The sequence below is a fragment of the Artemia sp. Qi Xiang Cuo genome, chromosome 17 (assembly GCF_049724085.1).
Source record: "Artemia sp. Qi Xiang Cuo chromosome 17, ASM4972408v1, whole genome shotgun sequence".
Classification (NCBI taxonomy): Eukaryota; Metazoa; Arthropoda; class Branchiopoda; order Anostraca; family Artemiidae; genus Artemia; species Artemia sp. Qi Xiang Cuo.
Genome location: NC_142810.1, coordinates 37,354,767 through 37,370,346, shown reverse-complemented (window position 1 = coordinate 37,370,346; position 15,580 = coordinate 37,354,767). Strand labels below are relative to the sequence as shown.

At 34.1% G+C, this 15,580-nt stretch overlaps 1 protein-coding gene across 1 annotated transcript in view; it reads right to left on the bottom strand.

Moving 5' to 3' along the window:
• Positions 1-4,606: 4,606 nt before the first annotated feature.
• The window catches only part of LOC148942162 (uncharacterized), an 82,845-nt gene continuing 71,871 nt past the window's right edge, over positions 4,607-15,580 (bottom strand). Inside the window, exons 7-8 of the mRNA XM_089102967.1 lie at positions 8,921-9,053; positions 4,607-4,782 (exon numbers count right to left, since the gene is read on the bottom strand). Of these exons, the coding sequence (XP_088959093.1) occupies positions 4,704-4,782; positions 8,921-9,053 (212 nt within the window). The 3' untranslated portion in view covers positions 4,607-4,703. The remainder of the gene's footprint in view (positions 4,783-8,920; positions 9,054-15,580) is intronic.

Here is a 15,580-nt window from a genome sequence, read left to right as displayed (position 1 = left end):
TAAAAAAAGGCTCATTCGATTGGAAATTCCGAGGGCTAGTACCCTTTGTAATAGTCGACAGTGATTTGAGAGCCACTAACCCCCCTCTCACGCCCACCTTTTCCCCAAACACATCCAATCAAAATTTTAACACAGCTATTTTATTAAACGTAGTTTTAAGTTCTGGAAAATAGGTCTTTGAGGATTATAACTCCCCCAAAGCCCTCAGGGCAAGGGTTGTAATTTAAGAATTCTCCGAATCCTTCATATTATTTCTTATGGAAGGGATGCTCGTATAAAGTTTAGGGCTCATTTGATTGAAAATTGAAAGTTCTTGTTCACTTTTTAAGAGTCAAAAGAGATTGAAGGGCAACTAGCCCCTCTCCCTCCTCCTCACCCTAAACGAATCAGACACAAATTTTGACAAAAATTTTGAACACAGCCCACCAGGGCCCGGGGGTAGACGTTGTAAGTTATGCCCTGGGGGCATATAAACAATCAAACAATCATTAAATAAACAATCAATGAAAACAAAGATACCATAGATATTAATGTAAATTAATAAATAAATTCAGTTTTTTAAATTAATTTTCTTATGTTACTAAGTTTTAGACAATAGAAAACTAAAGGTCATAAAGGCACTAAGGTTTTGGTGTTTTATTATTTTTTGGATGAGCACTAAGATTAGAGAAAAAATGGCCACAAACGGGAAGGTTTTGCACAGCCAGCCCCTTCCGCACACCCTTTAGGATTAAATCCGACCCCCTAATATCCTCCCACTTGTTGTGCAAATGTGAGGATAGCCTTATATAGTGCTTGTTAATTGTTATCTCTTTTGTAAAGTTATTTTATTTTTTTTTAATTAATTTTTTTCTGTTACTAAATTTTAGACAATAGAAAACAAAAGGTCAAAAAGACCATAAGGCTTTAATGTTTTATTGTGTCTTTTTATAAAAACTACTCATTTTGTTGTGTAGAGCCAGCCCTGCCCGCCCACCCCTAAGCATTAAACCAGACGCCCTGATATCCTCTCATTTCCAGTGCAAATGGGAGGATATGTCTGTCCAACCCCGTAATATCCTCGCATTTGCAGCACAAATGGCAGGACAGCTCTATATACGGCTTGTGAATGGTTATCTCTTGTGTAAAGTTATTTTAGTTTTTTAGATTAATTTTCTTATGTTACTAAGTTTTAGACAATAGAAAACTAAAGGTCATAAGGGCAATAAGGTTTCGATGTTTTATTGCTTTTTAGTTGTGCACAGCCAGCCCCGTCCGCCCACCCATTAGGATTAAACCCGACCCCCTAATATCCTCCCATTTATAGCGCAAATGTGAGGATAACCTTATATAGTTCTTGTTAATTATTATCTCTTTTGTAAAGTTATTTTAGTTTTTTTGATTAATTTTTTTCTGTTACTAAGTTTTAGACAATAGAAAACAAAAGGTCAAAAAGACCATACGGCTTTAATGTTTTATTGGGTCTTTTCCTAAAAACTACTGATTTTGTTGTTTAAAGCCAGCCCTGCCAGCCCAACCCTTAGCATTAAACCTGACGCCCTGATATCCTCTCATTTCCAGTGCAAATGGGAGGATAGGTCTGTCCAACCCCGTAATATCCTCGCATTTGCAGCGCAAATGACAGGATAGCTCTATATACTGTTCTAGTGAAAGTTCTAGATCTGTTTTTTAAAGTTAAGAATAATCGGACAGTAAGTACCCCCCCCCCATGCCATAAAAACTTGAAACTTTTTACAATAAAAAACGAACAGAAATTAATTAAAAAAAAACTTTCCGAAAAAAAAGTTTTTAAAATAAAAGTAAAGGCCATTTTAAACTTAATCTTAGGAGACATAAATACCTGTAAAAATTAAAACTCAAAACGACCAAAAATTACTATGAAAGAATAAGTGAAACCCAAAACCAACAGAAATTAAATAAACAATCATAGCAAAAAACATACAACAAGTAATAATATAAATGAATAAATAGATCTTAAAGCGAGTAATGCTTAGATTGAATATGAAAATCAGGCTTAAAACGAACAGAAATTAAATGATCAATCAATGCGAAAAAACATACAATATATATTAATGTAAATGAATAAATTAATCTTAAAACGAGTGAAACTTAAAAAGAATATGCAAATCAAGTTTGAATCGAATAAAAATAGCTACAAACAAGAGTTCGGGTATCGCCTCACTGCAGAAGCATAAAACCTACTGCGTCACTGTTGCTTTACTGAAAACGAATCTTATTACAAATCTTTTCTTTTGTACATAATATTGAAAATAAATATTAAAATTACGGTAAAATTTTCAACTGATGAGCTTTTAGCAATTAATATCATTATGCATCAAATATTCAGTTTAAGTTATTAGTTCTTTTCAAGATTAGTCAAGACAAATAGTTTCACTACAAACAAAATTTGGATACTGCCCCCACCTTTAACTGTAAAAACCTGAAGCCTTCTGCGTCATTGGTGCTTCACTGAAAAAGAATTACTCCTATATTACAAATTTATTATTTTCCAGTTCTTACAGCATTGAAAATGAAAATGAAAATTACAGTGAAAAAAAATCTTGAACTGATGGATCTTTCAACAATTAATATCATTATATATCTAATATTCAATTTGATTTTGTTTATACTTTCCCGGACTGTTCAAGACTCATATAGTTTTGCCATTTTTTTTAACACTGCCATTTTTTTCTAACTAATCGTGTTAGTTTGTTATGAAAACATTCTATGGCTTCTAGGCATTTCTATTTGAGCGGAAAACTGCACCTCAAACTTTTTGGAACATGCATTTTCTTGCATAAAACACCAAAATATAATAAAATGTCAACTTTCGGAGTATTCCACCACTCGCAAGCAAGTGCCATTGGTATTTTTGAATCCGCATGGTCAATTTAGGGGGTGGAGGGTAGGCTAATACTCGTAGCAGCCCCATTCCGTCGGGGTATGGTTCACATTTTCAACACCTGGCGTCCGGACTATTATATAATCTACCAAGCGTACAACTAACCCAAATCAGTATCAATAAATAAATGAAACCAAAAACAAACAAAAATTAAAATAAATATTAGAGTCAAACTCAAAACGAGCATAAATTAATATGAGTAGGGTTCAAAGCCCCTATGCTTTCTAAAAGCCATAATATAATTTGTACTTTACTGAAAAAAAATTCAAATGAGTTTACTGAAAAAAATGTACAATGTCAATTTAATATACATATGCTGATATTTTTTCCCTAAAATATTAATTAATTTATTATTTCTTAAAGTTGCAAGAGTTAAAACATTTCAAAGAATTGTTTTCAGTAAAGTACCAATGACGCAGTAGGTTTTCGGCTTCTATAGTGACGCGACACCCAAATTCTTGTGTAGTTATTTTTATTCGATTCAAACTTGATTTGCATATTCTTTTTAAGTTTCACTCGTTTTAAGATTTATTTATTCATTTACATTAATATATATTGTATGTTTGTTCGCATTGATTGTTTATTTAATTTCTGTTCGTTTTAAGTTTCATTATACTTTAATAGCAAAACATTTGTTTTCGTTTTAAGCTTGATTTTCACATTCAATCTAAGCATTACTCGCTTTAAGATCTATTTATTCATTTATATTATTACTTGTTGTATGTTTTTTGCAGTGATTGTTTATTTAATTTCTGTTCGTTTTGGGTTTCATTTATTCTTTAATAGTAATTTTTGGTCGTTTCGAGTTCGAATTTTAACAGGTATTTGTATCTGCTGAGCTTAAGTTTAAAATGGCCTTTACTTTTCTTTGAAAAACTTATTTTTCGGAAAGTTTTTTTTTAATTAATATATCAAAAGAATCGGCTTATTATGCTGATTTCAAATATTTAAGTAGCCATAATTGAGAGGCCCAGTAACTATACCTTTGGATATAACGTGACCCCCCCTCCTCCCATATCTCCAGGGGAAAGGTTTTTAAGTCATAAAATGTCCCTATTGTTTACGCATCGTATTTGTTATTGGGAAGTATGTATACATTTTCGTATGGAGCGGGGGATTTTCTGCAGGGGGTTTTTCCACGGGGGAATTTTCCATGGGGAGGGAAGTTTCCAGGGCGTGAGCTTATCAGTGGAAATTATACACTGCGGGAATTTGCCAGAAATCCCAAACAAAATTCTTTTTATATGTCTTGATTTCTCTTTTCCGTCTCATTTTTACGCGAGGAGTTGTTAAGGGTAATTGCCAGGGGTTGAATTCACCGAGATTGAATAATTCGGAAGATATTTCTGTGGGGAGGGGGATTTCTCTATGGAGGTGGGGCCAGATTTCCTGGCATCATTTAAAAAACCATCAGAAATGAAGTAAAAAAAAAAGTTTTTTCAACTGAAAGTAAGGAGCAAAATTAAAACTTAAAACGAACAGAAATTATTACACATATGAAGGGGATTGCCCCCTCCTTAACAACTCGCTCTTTACGCTAAAGTTTAAATTTTGTCCCAATTCTGTAAGAAGAACTCCTGAAACACAAGGGTCGTTTAATTGGAATAATAAGAAGTTTTAGTACTTTTTAAAAACTACTATAAACTTCAGCGTAAAGGGCGAGGTGTTGAGGAGAAAACTTATTTAATTGCGAAAAGCCTGTGCTTACTGCAGCACTGTTTTAATATATAAATACAAAGATAAAAAAAGAATAAAGAGTAGAAGTAAAGGTCACTTGAATCTCCAAATGACATTGAATTAGCTAGCTGGTCGAATCCAAACCATTGTATAGTTTCTTAGTGTTTAGCAGACGGGTTGCTCGGTCCATTAGACTGGTTATCCTAGAGTAAAGTAGAAAATTAGACTATACATTGCAGTATGCATCAAGAAAGCAGCATGATGTATTAAATTTTGGAAACATGAGCGTTTTCCCTCAAAGAGACAAAGTCTGGTGACGGTAATCCTCATAATGGCACAACAAACCTTCTTTTTTTTAAGATGTAAAATTTAGTATTTTGTCAATTACAACTAAAATACCTAGAACAAGGAATACACTCAATTAATCAAATAATTGTATAACTGGAAGCGATTGTGGGTTTTTCAACTGAATCATAATAAAATGGTAATCGATTTTCTCAGATAAAAATTTTAGAACTGTAATTGCCTGTTTCTTGTAATTAATTTCTTAATTACACCAGACATAAACTATTAGCCTTAAATCAAACAGATCGTGGTAACAGACTGTAAGTAAGGAGCGATCCGGCTCAATAGCAAACGAAACTGTAAAAAACTGAATTTTGATACCAATAAATACATCAAAAAATCAGATTTTTAAGCTGATTTCAAATATATAAGTTTCATCAAGTTCAGTCTTACCCATCAAAAAATACGCGCCTGAGAAAAATTGCCTTATTTTCGAAAAGAGGGGCTCCCCCTAAAAGTCATAGAACGTTAATGAAAATCACACGATCAGATTCAGCGTATCAGCGAACCATACTGTAGAGGTTTCAAGCTCCTATCTGCAAAATGTGGAATTTTGTATTTTTTGCCAGAAGAAGGATCACGGATACGTGTTTATTTGTTTTTTTTTTCCCAGGAGTGATTGTATCGACCCAGTGGTCCTAGAATATCGCGGGAGAAATCATTCGAACGGAAATTAAAAGTTCTTGTGCCCTTTTTAAGTGACCAAAAAAAATGAAGGGCAACTAGGCCCCCTCCCATACTTATTTTTTCCCCAAAGTCACCCGATCAAAATTGAGATAGCCATTTTGTTCAGCATGGTCAAAAATATATAATAACTATGTCTTTGAGGATGATTAGTCCCCCACGGTCCCCTGGGCTGCAAGTTATGAACTTTGCCCAATGTTTACATATATTATTGGTTATTTTGAAGTATACTGACGTTTTCACAGGGAATTTTTTTGGTAGTAAATGGGGGGGGGTCGGGGCTACATGGGAGGATATTTCCATGGAGGAAGGAACATTCCTATGAAGGGGGCACCGAATTTTCCAGCATTATTTTAAAAAAACGACCAGAAATTAAATAAAAAAAACAAACAAGTTTTTCAACTGAAAGTAAGGAGCAACATCAAAACTTAAAACGAACGGAAAATATTACGTATGTGATTGGGTTCGCCCCCTAGTCAATACCTCGCTCTTTACGCTAAAGTTATTTTTAGTACTTTCATAAGAGCTATTTATTCTAATTAACGGCCTTTGTGATTAAGCGGTCACTCTTAAAGAATTGTAACAAAATTTGAACTTTAGCGTAAAGAGCGAGGTATTGACTAGGGGGCAAACCCCCTAATATACGTAATAAAAATATACGTATATAGAAGTTCGTTACGTAAGTTAATTGGTAAGTTAAATATATTTATCACTAATAAAAACGGTCGTAAATAAAATTAAACAACTTTCGAGAAAGCCATTAAGCCAAAACAAGTAAAATTAATATGCAAATTTTGTTTTAAATATTTATGTAGGCCTACGGTGAGCCAAAATGATTTGTCTGACCTTCGCCTGGCGAAGGTCAGACAAATCAACACATTATTACAATTCCATTACATATTAATTAACCTATCAAATGAACATAAGCTGATAGTTCCTTGGTTTCATCATCCCCAGACCAGGCACATACGCTTAAATTTTTTTCACAGGCCTAACATTGAATTTTTTCTTTACTAACAAATTAAACGAGAAGGGTTAAAAAATTTAGGAACAACCTTTGCCTCTTCCCCAGTGTACGCACCTGTCCTAATATATGCTTTCGTGTTTGATTTGCATCTAATTTTACTAATTCTAAGGTTTAGGGAATGTTTTTAATTACAACAGGACATAGTAAAGAAAAAATTCAATGTTAGGTCTATGAAAGAAACATTCAAGATTTTAAAAAAATGTTCTCCAAAACCTCTGAAGACCTTGTTTGCCGCCCCCCCCTGCCCCATTATTTAGGATAATTTCTACTCGTTTAAGCTTTAACCTTGATCTTTACTTGTTGTGAAAAAAAGTTGGTTTTGTACAAATTAAACGAGAAGGGTTAAAAATTTAGGAACAACCTTGGCCTCTCTCCCAGTGTACGCACCTGTCCTAATATATGCTTCCATGTTTGATTTGCATCTAATTTTACTAATTCTAAGGTTTAGGGAATGTTTTTAATTACAACAGGACATAGTACAAAACCAACTTTTCTTCACAAAAAGTAAAGATCAAGGTTAAAACTTAAACGAGTAGAAATTACCCTAAATAGTGGGGCAGAGGGGTGGGCAAACAAGGTCTTCAGAGGTTTTGGAGAACATTTTTTTGAAAATCTTGAATGTTTCTAATTTTCAAAAGCTGTAAAACCAGCCTAAGATTTGTGATTAACAAGTTCAGAAACCTTGAAATACCCTCCTTGTTAGAAGTCAAACACCACTTGCGAAATACGTACTGAGTATGTTTGGATTTTACACGAGTTATTCTGAAGACGGATTGACAAGGATTGTCATTTTTTGGCCATCTATCAAAGGCCACACGAAAAGCAGGTCATCTCCGAATGGTATAGAAAGAGGTCAGAAGGAAAAAATTAAAGAAATTGAAACTTCTAGGGAGGGAAGAAGAGTGAAGCTTTGGGGAACGTGCATAGCTCTGTTGCCCTCAGGTGGCTTTGTGCTGCAGTATGTTGTTAAGGGGATCCGATACCATAAAGAATCACCTTATCTCGTCCATTATAAACTTTTTTAGTTTGTGTGGCCAGACTATTTAGAATTGTTGGGCGGTCTGGCCATAGCTTGTAGGGCATGAATAAGCGATCCAAATAAACAGCAGAAAACTAAAAGCCGACATATACATTCCCTGAAATCTTATAAAAATCTTGTAACTTCTCTTGTTTTGTGCCGGAGATACAGATAATTAGTTCTAAGGGAACTTATATCACTGGGAAGTGTAAACTTTGTTTTTTCGATCAAACGGAACCAGAACTCTCTTTTCAAAATTCAGGAAAGGGTTGCCCCTAGAAACACATTACTCTGAATTGAATTATTCTAATTTCTACAAGGTGTGATGCATCATTGGTGATGTTGAACCTCTCCTTTGTACTGAAGTTCTTAGAAACAAAGGTCCACCAAAGTAATAAAAAGTCTTGGGCCTCTCAAATAATCGTACAACCGATGAAAGCTAGTTTCAGTTCAATGTTGAAGAAAGCCACTAAGAGAGACAATGAAAAAAGCCTGTTTCAGAACAAATGAGGGATTCTGCGTTTTCAGCGAAAAATCCACTAAATATCTGCTGGTTAACATTCGTAGCTGTGTTAGACCGTGCAATGCCTTAGAAAAATCATGCAATTTCGTTAACTGGTATAAAAAAATCACTGTAAATCGGGGGACAAACTACGGAGGGATTTGGGATAGGAAGGGGAGGGGATGGGAGGGGGATACGATCTATAACCCTAACAATAAACTTACAGCGTTGCCCTGTTACAGTGCATTCATTTTGTACCATAAAGAAAGAAAAACGAGCAAAATGGGGTTTTTAAAGGCCAAATGAAAATACTGACAAAACACAACAAAGCGAATATTTAGAGGGGACAAACGCCTCTCTTCTTCAGAGCGAAACAAAAAAATATATTCAATGGGAGTGCCGAAGAAAAACCCAACAAAGTAAAACGCGGAAAGTCAATGTGAATGTAAAAAAAAAAACAATGAAAAAACCAAAACAAATTTAAAGATGAATACAATACAGTAGAAACCACAAACTATAAGAATTAAAACCAAATAGCTACCAACCATAAGAGCAATATCCGGGATTTGCAAAAAATCCAAAAATTTGAACCGCCATCGACGGATACTAGCGAATAGATCTAAGTATCCGTCGATGGCGGTTCACTATCTTGACAAATGGAAGTCATGCACATACTTAATGATCTGGGTTATATAGCCCAGATGCGTACCCTAAGAAAAGAATTAAAAAAAGGGAAAAGAAAAGGTAAATATTTATCGACCATACCTGTGTAGATTTCCCAAGCAATTTCGAAAATTAATCAGTACATCCTTTCTTTCCGATACAAAAGCATTGAAATCATCGACGGGCCGGGGAATTTCCATTTCATCACAAAATACAGCTAATTCATCTTTAAGACCTTCAAAAAAACAATCAATCAACTCTTGTTCATTTTATTTCTGTGGTACCTAATTTTTTGCCTGCAAGTATTTTTTTTGCCGTGTTTTTGATCACCTTTAGTGTAATTTTAGTGCTGACCTCTTTAGTGCTATTTTGTTGGTATTAAACAATCAATCAACTCTTGTTCATTTTAATTCTGTGGTACCTCTTTTTTTGCCAGCAAGTATTTTTTTTTCCGTGTTTTTGATCACCTTTAGTGTAATTTTAGTGCTAACATCTTTAGTGCTATTTTGTTGTTATTAAACAATCAATCAACTCTTGTTCATTTTAATTCTGTGGTACCTCTTTTTTTGCCTTCAAGTATTTTTTTTGCCTTGTTTTTGATAACATTTAGTGTAATTTTAGCGATAACCTCTTTAGTGCTATTTTGTTGGTATTAAACAATCAATCAACTATTGTTCATTTTAATTCTGTGGTACCTCTTTTTTTTCCAGCAAGTATTTTTTTTTTCCGTGTTTTTGATCACCTTTAGTGTAATTTTAGTGCTAACCTCTTTAGTGCTATTTTGTTGGTATTAAACAATCAATCAACTCTTGTTCATTTTAATTCTGTGGTACCTCTTTTTTTGCCTGCAAGTATTTTTTTTGCCTTGTTTTTGATCACCTTTAGTGTAATTTTAGCGCTAACCTCTTTAGTGCTATTTTGTTGGTATTAAACAATCAATCAACTCTTGTTCATTTTAATTCTGTGGTACCTCTTTTTTTGCCAGCAAGTATTTTTTTTCCGTGTTTTTGATCACCTTTAGTGTAATTTTAGTGCTAACCTCTTTAGTGCTATTTTGTTGGTATTAAAGAATCAATCAACTCTTGTTCATTTTAATTCTGTGGTACCTCTTTTTTTGCCTGCAAGTATTTTTTTTCCGTGTTTTTGATCAACTTTAGTGTAATTTTAGCGCTAACCTCTTTAGTGCTATTTTGTTGGTATTAAACAATCAATCAACTCTTGTTCATTTTAATTCTGTGGTACCTCTTTTTTTGCCAGCAAGTATTTTTTTTCCGTGTTTTTGATCACCTTTAGTGTAATTTTAGCGCTAACCTCTTTAGTGCTATTTTGTTGGTATTAAACAATCAATCAACTCTTGTTCATTTTAATTCTGTGGTACCTCTTTTTTTGCCAGCAAGTATTTTTTTTACGTGTTTTTGATCACCTTTAGTGTAATTTTAGTGCTAACCTCTTTAGTGCTATTTTGTTGGTATTAAACAATCAATCAACTCTTGTTCATTTTAATTCTGTGGTACCTCTTTTTTTGCCAGCAAGTATTTTTTTTTCCGTGTTTTTGATCACCTTTATTGTAATTTTAGTGCTAACATCTTTAGTGCTATTTTGTTGGTATTAAACAATCAATCAACTCTTGTTCATTTTAATTCTGTTGTACATCTTTTATTACCAGCAAGTTTTTTTTTTCCGTGTTTTTGATCACCTTTAGTGTAATTTTAGTGCTAACCTCTTTAGTGCTATTTTGTTGGTATTAAACAATCAATCAACTCTTGTTCATTTTAATTCTGTGGTACCTCTTTTTTTGCCTGCAAGTATTTTTTTTCCGTGTTTTTGATCACCTTTAGTGTAATTTTAGTGCTAACCTCTTTAGTGCTATTTTGTTGGTATTAAACAATCAATCAACTCTTGTTCATTTTAATTCTGTGGTACCTCTTTTTTTGCCAGCAATTATTTTTTTTTTCAGTGTTTTTTATAAACTTTAGTGTAATTTTAGTGATAAATTCTTTAGTGCTATTTTTTTGGTATTAAAAAATCAATCAACTCTTGTTCATTTTAATTCTGTGGTACCTCTTTTTTTGCCAGCAAGTATTTTTTTTCCGTGTTTTTGATCAACTTTAGTGTAATTTTAGTGCTAACCTCTTTAGTGCTATTTTGTTGGTATTAAACAATCAATCAACTCTTGTTCATTTTAATTCTGTGGTACCTCTTTTTTTGCCTGCAAGTATTTTTTTTCCGTGTTTTTGATCACCTTTAGTGTAATTTTAGTGCTAACTTCTTTAGTGCTATTTTGTTGGTATTAAACAATCAATCAACTCTTGTTCATTTTAATTCTGTGGTACCTCTTTTTTTGCCAGCAAGTATTTTTTTTTCCGTGTTTTTGATCACCTTTAGTGTAATTTTAGTGCTAACCTCTTTAGTGCTATTTTGTTGGTATTAAACAATCAATCAACTCTTGTTCATTTTAATTCTGTTGTACCTCTTTTTTTGCCAGCAAGTATTTTTTTTTTCCTTGTTTTTGATCACCTTTATTGTAATTTTAGTGCTAACCTCTTTAGTGATATTTTGTTGGTATTAAAAAATCAATCAACTCTTGTTCATTTTAATTCTGTTGTACCTCTTTTTTTGCCAGCAAGTATTTTTTTCCGTGTTTTTGATCACCTTTAGTGTAATTTTAGTGCTAACCTCTTTAGTGCTATTTTGTTGGTATTAAACAATCAATCAACTCTTGTTCATTTTAATTCTGTTGTACCTCTTTTTTTGCCACCAAGTATTTTTTTTTTCCGTTTTTTTGATAACCTTTAGTGTAATTTTAGTGATAACCTCTTTAGTGATATTTTTTTGGTATTAAAAAATCAATCAACTCTTGTTCATTTTAATTCTGTTGTACCTCTTTTTTTGCCAGCAAGTATTTTTTTTCCGTGTTTTTGATCACCTTTAGTGTAATTTTAGTGCTAACCTCTTTAGTGCTATTTTGTTGGTATTAAACAATCAATCAACTCTTGTTCATTTTAAGTCTGTGGTACCTCTTTTTTTGCCAGCAAGTATTTTTTTTCCGTGTTTTTGATCACCTTTAGTGTAATTTTAGTGCTAACCTCTTTAGTGCTATTTTGTTGGTATTAAACAATCAATCAACTCTTGTTCATTTTAATTCTGTGGTACCTCTTTTCTTACCAGCAAGTATTTTTTTTCCGTGTTTTTGATCACCTTTAGTATAATTTGAGTGCTAACCTCTTTAGTGCTATTTTGTTGGTATTTTCTAAAAATACTGACAAGAAGAGGAAGGTGGCAACAAAAACTGCGGATGAAATGCATTTAAGCGCGGATGAAATGCAAAGAGTTCAATATGTGAATACATAAAGCTAAGATTTGACAGAAATAAAATAAAAAATATATAGCTGGTTTTTGACAGAATTTTTCCACATACAATAATTTGCTGCACTTCGTCATATCTTAAAGGCTCATTCATCTAATTTAGCATTAAAAAAAATAATTTGTACTTATCCACTAACAAAAGGGAAAAGAGCAGAGTACAGAAGAAAAATAAAACAAAAAACTATTATTAGCACAAAATACAAGATAAATTAATAAAAAAAAAACGATTAAGAATACAATAAAAATCGAATATTTAGTAAAAAAAAAAAAGGCGGACAAGACGGTTACTAGGACAAAGACGGATTGGCACAAGATTGATTAAATTTGAACTTCATGTTTTCAACGAGAGAATAATATCCGTAGCTACTTACTGACTGACTATTAAAATTCAGCTCCGAAATGACTGTAGTACAAAGAGTAAAATTTACAATAGCGAAAATAATCAGTCTTGACCCTCTTTACATCACCTTTGTTCAAAAGCATTTAAACCCCTGCATATCATAAGCAGCGCTATTGCGCTGCCTAAGTAAAGAGGAATATGGGCACAGTGTATTATTTATCTATTTATTTTTGGTTTTTTATTGTTAAAACAATAAAAAACCTTTTTAATAGTCGAAAGTGATTGGAGGGTAACTAAACCCCCTCCCGCGCCCATCATTTTCCCAAACCCATCCAATAGAAAAATTTGAGACAGCCATTTTGTTTAGCGTAGTTAGAAGGTCCAGAAATTATGTCTTTGAGGATGGCAAGCCCCCCCCCCCGAGCCCTCATGGCAAGGGTGTTTAAGTTATGCCCTAGGGATATATAAGGTTTTTATAGAAAGGGTGGTCGTAGGAACTTCGGAGGGGCTCGTTGGATTGGTAATCAGAAATTCTAGCATCCTTTTTAAGATTAAAAGTGATCGCAGGGGAAGGACCCCTCCCTCCACACCTCGTATTTTCCCGAAATGCATCTGTTAGAAATATTGAGATGGCCATTTGTTGTCGTAGAAACTTCAAAAGGGCTCATTTAACTGGAAATTGAAAGGACTAGTGCCCTTTTTAACATTCAAAAGTGATTGGAGAACAACAAACCCCTCCCACGCCCACTATTTCCCAAAACACATCCAATAAAAGTTTTGAGATAGCCATTTTGTTAAACGTAGTTGAAAGGTCGGGAAATTTTTTCTTTGAGGATGACAACCCCCCCCCCCCCTCCATATCCCTCAAGCCAAGGGATTTACGTCATGCCCTTGGGCATATAAGGTTTAAATAGAAAGGGTGATCGTATAAACTTCGGAGAGGGCTCATTCGACTGGAAATCAGAAGTTCTAGTGTTGTTTTTAAGATGCAGAGTGATCGGAAGGTGGATACCCCCCCACCCCCACACACAAACCTCGCATTTTCCGGAAATGCATCTGACAGAAATTTTGAGATGGCCATTTGCTGTCGTAGAAACTTCAAAGAAGGCTCATTCGATTGGATATTGAGAGAGCTAGGGCCCCTTTTATTAATCAAAAGTGATTGGAGGGCAACCCGCCCCCCCCCCTCTCCCCGTCCATCAATAAACAAAACACATTTAATCAAAATTTTGAGATAGCCATTTTGTTCGGCGTAGTTGAAAGGTCTAAAAATTATGTCTTTGAGAATGACATCACCCCCCTCCCACCACAGCCCTCAGCGCAAGGGTTGTAAGTTATACCCCAAGACCTTTGGGGTTGACAGAATTCCCCAGAGTCTGGGGGTAAGGATTGTAAGTTATGCATCAGGGCATATAAGGTTTTTATGAAAGGGATGGTCGTTTGAACTTTAGAAGGGGCTCATTTTATTGGAAATGTATAGTTCTAGATCCCTTTTAAGAGTCAAACATGATGGAGAGCAACTAAAGCCCCCCCCCTCCCTGACATCCTTTTTTCCCGAAACACGTTCGATTGAAATAGAATACGAAATTGAATTTTGATACCAACAGCCCAGAAATCATATAGCAATTGTCTTTAGGGTGGACACAATCCCCAAGAGCCCGTGGGCAAGGGTTATAAGTTATGCCCCGAGGCATATAAAGTTTTTATGGAACGGTTGGTCGTATAAGCTTTGAATCAGATAGAGCTCATTTGCTTGGAAGTCAGAAGTTTTAGTGCCCTTTTTAAGAGTCAAAAGTGAATGGAGGGCAATCAGCCCCCCCCCAAGCCTATAATTTCCCAAAACATATCCGATCGAAATTGTAAGAGATCTTTTTTAAGCCTTGTTGAAAGGTCCAGTAATTATGTCTTTGGGGATGTCAACCTCCCCACAGTCCTCAGTATAAGGACTGTAAGCTAGATAATTCGTTCATTGTTTGCACATAGTATATGTTATTGAGAAAGATATGCATGTTTGAACTTTACTTTCCAAGAAGACGAAGGGTACTGAGGAGAGCCTTTCAGAGAATGTTGAGGGGAGCGTTGAACTGAATCGAAACACGTTTTGACGTATAAGGATTGTCAAAAGTATGTAACACATGAATAACTGAGTGTATTAATTTGGAAAATTTAGGAAATGATAAGGGATATGACCAAAAAGACACTAATAGCATGCTACCAATATTACTATAACTACCACCACTACTACTACCAGACTACTCCATTTATAGTATTAAGGAGAAATTCGAACTAAATCAAAAGATGCTATATGCATGCAAATTGTTTTTAGTAAAGCAAAAATTATGTTCTTGTCTTAAGAATGCATGGGGGTTGTCAGCCCCACTCATAAAAAAATGAGATGGCCATTTTTTTCAGGGTAGTTAAAAGGTCCAGACGTTATGTCCTTGAGACTGACCTCCCCTCCAGAGTCCTCACGTTAAGGCATGTAAGTTAGGCAATTCGTTCATTGCCTACATATAGTATATGTTATTGAGAAAATTATGCATGTTTGAACTTTATCATAGGTAGCGTAATGGATTTCAAGAAAGAGTAAATTAGAGCGTTAATTTAGAATGGTGTTTCATTTACAAAAAAAGTTGTTGTATAAAAAATGTTTTGCCCATCTCTCTTTAACTCTTTCCTCATAAATAATTTCATATTGCTACCATGCTACCATGCTTAGCAAAAACAGAAACAAATAAATAATGAAAACCAGTGGTAATATTAACAGTATTTCATTGAATTTTTTAATTTTCATAGCTGACACAAATTAACAGACAAAACTAATCAGTTACCTTCATTGACCCGCAAAAGATAAGGGATGCTACAAGGATTTTCCTAATTTTACTGATTGACGCTTAACAAATACTAGAGAAATCTACACTACAAAATGTAAAAAAAAAACAAAAAAAAACAAACATACAGTAAATAAGAGCGTAAATTTGGAACAATATTGTATTTTGCTTCTCTAATTGTATTGGGCTCATTACTTGAAAACAATGAATAACTATTCCTTATAA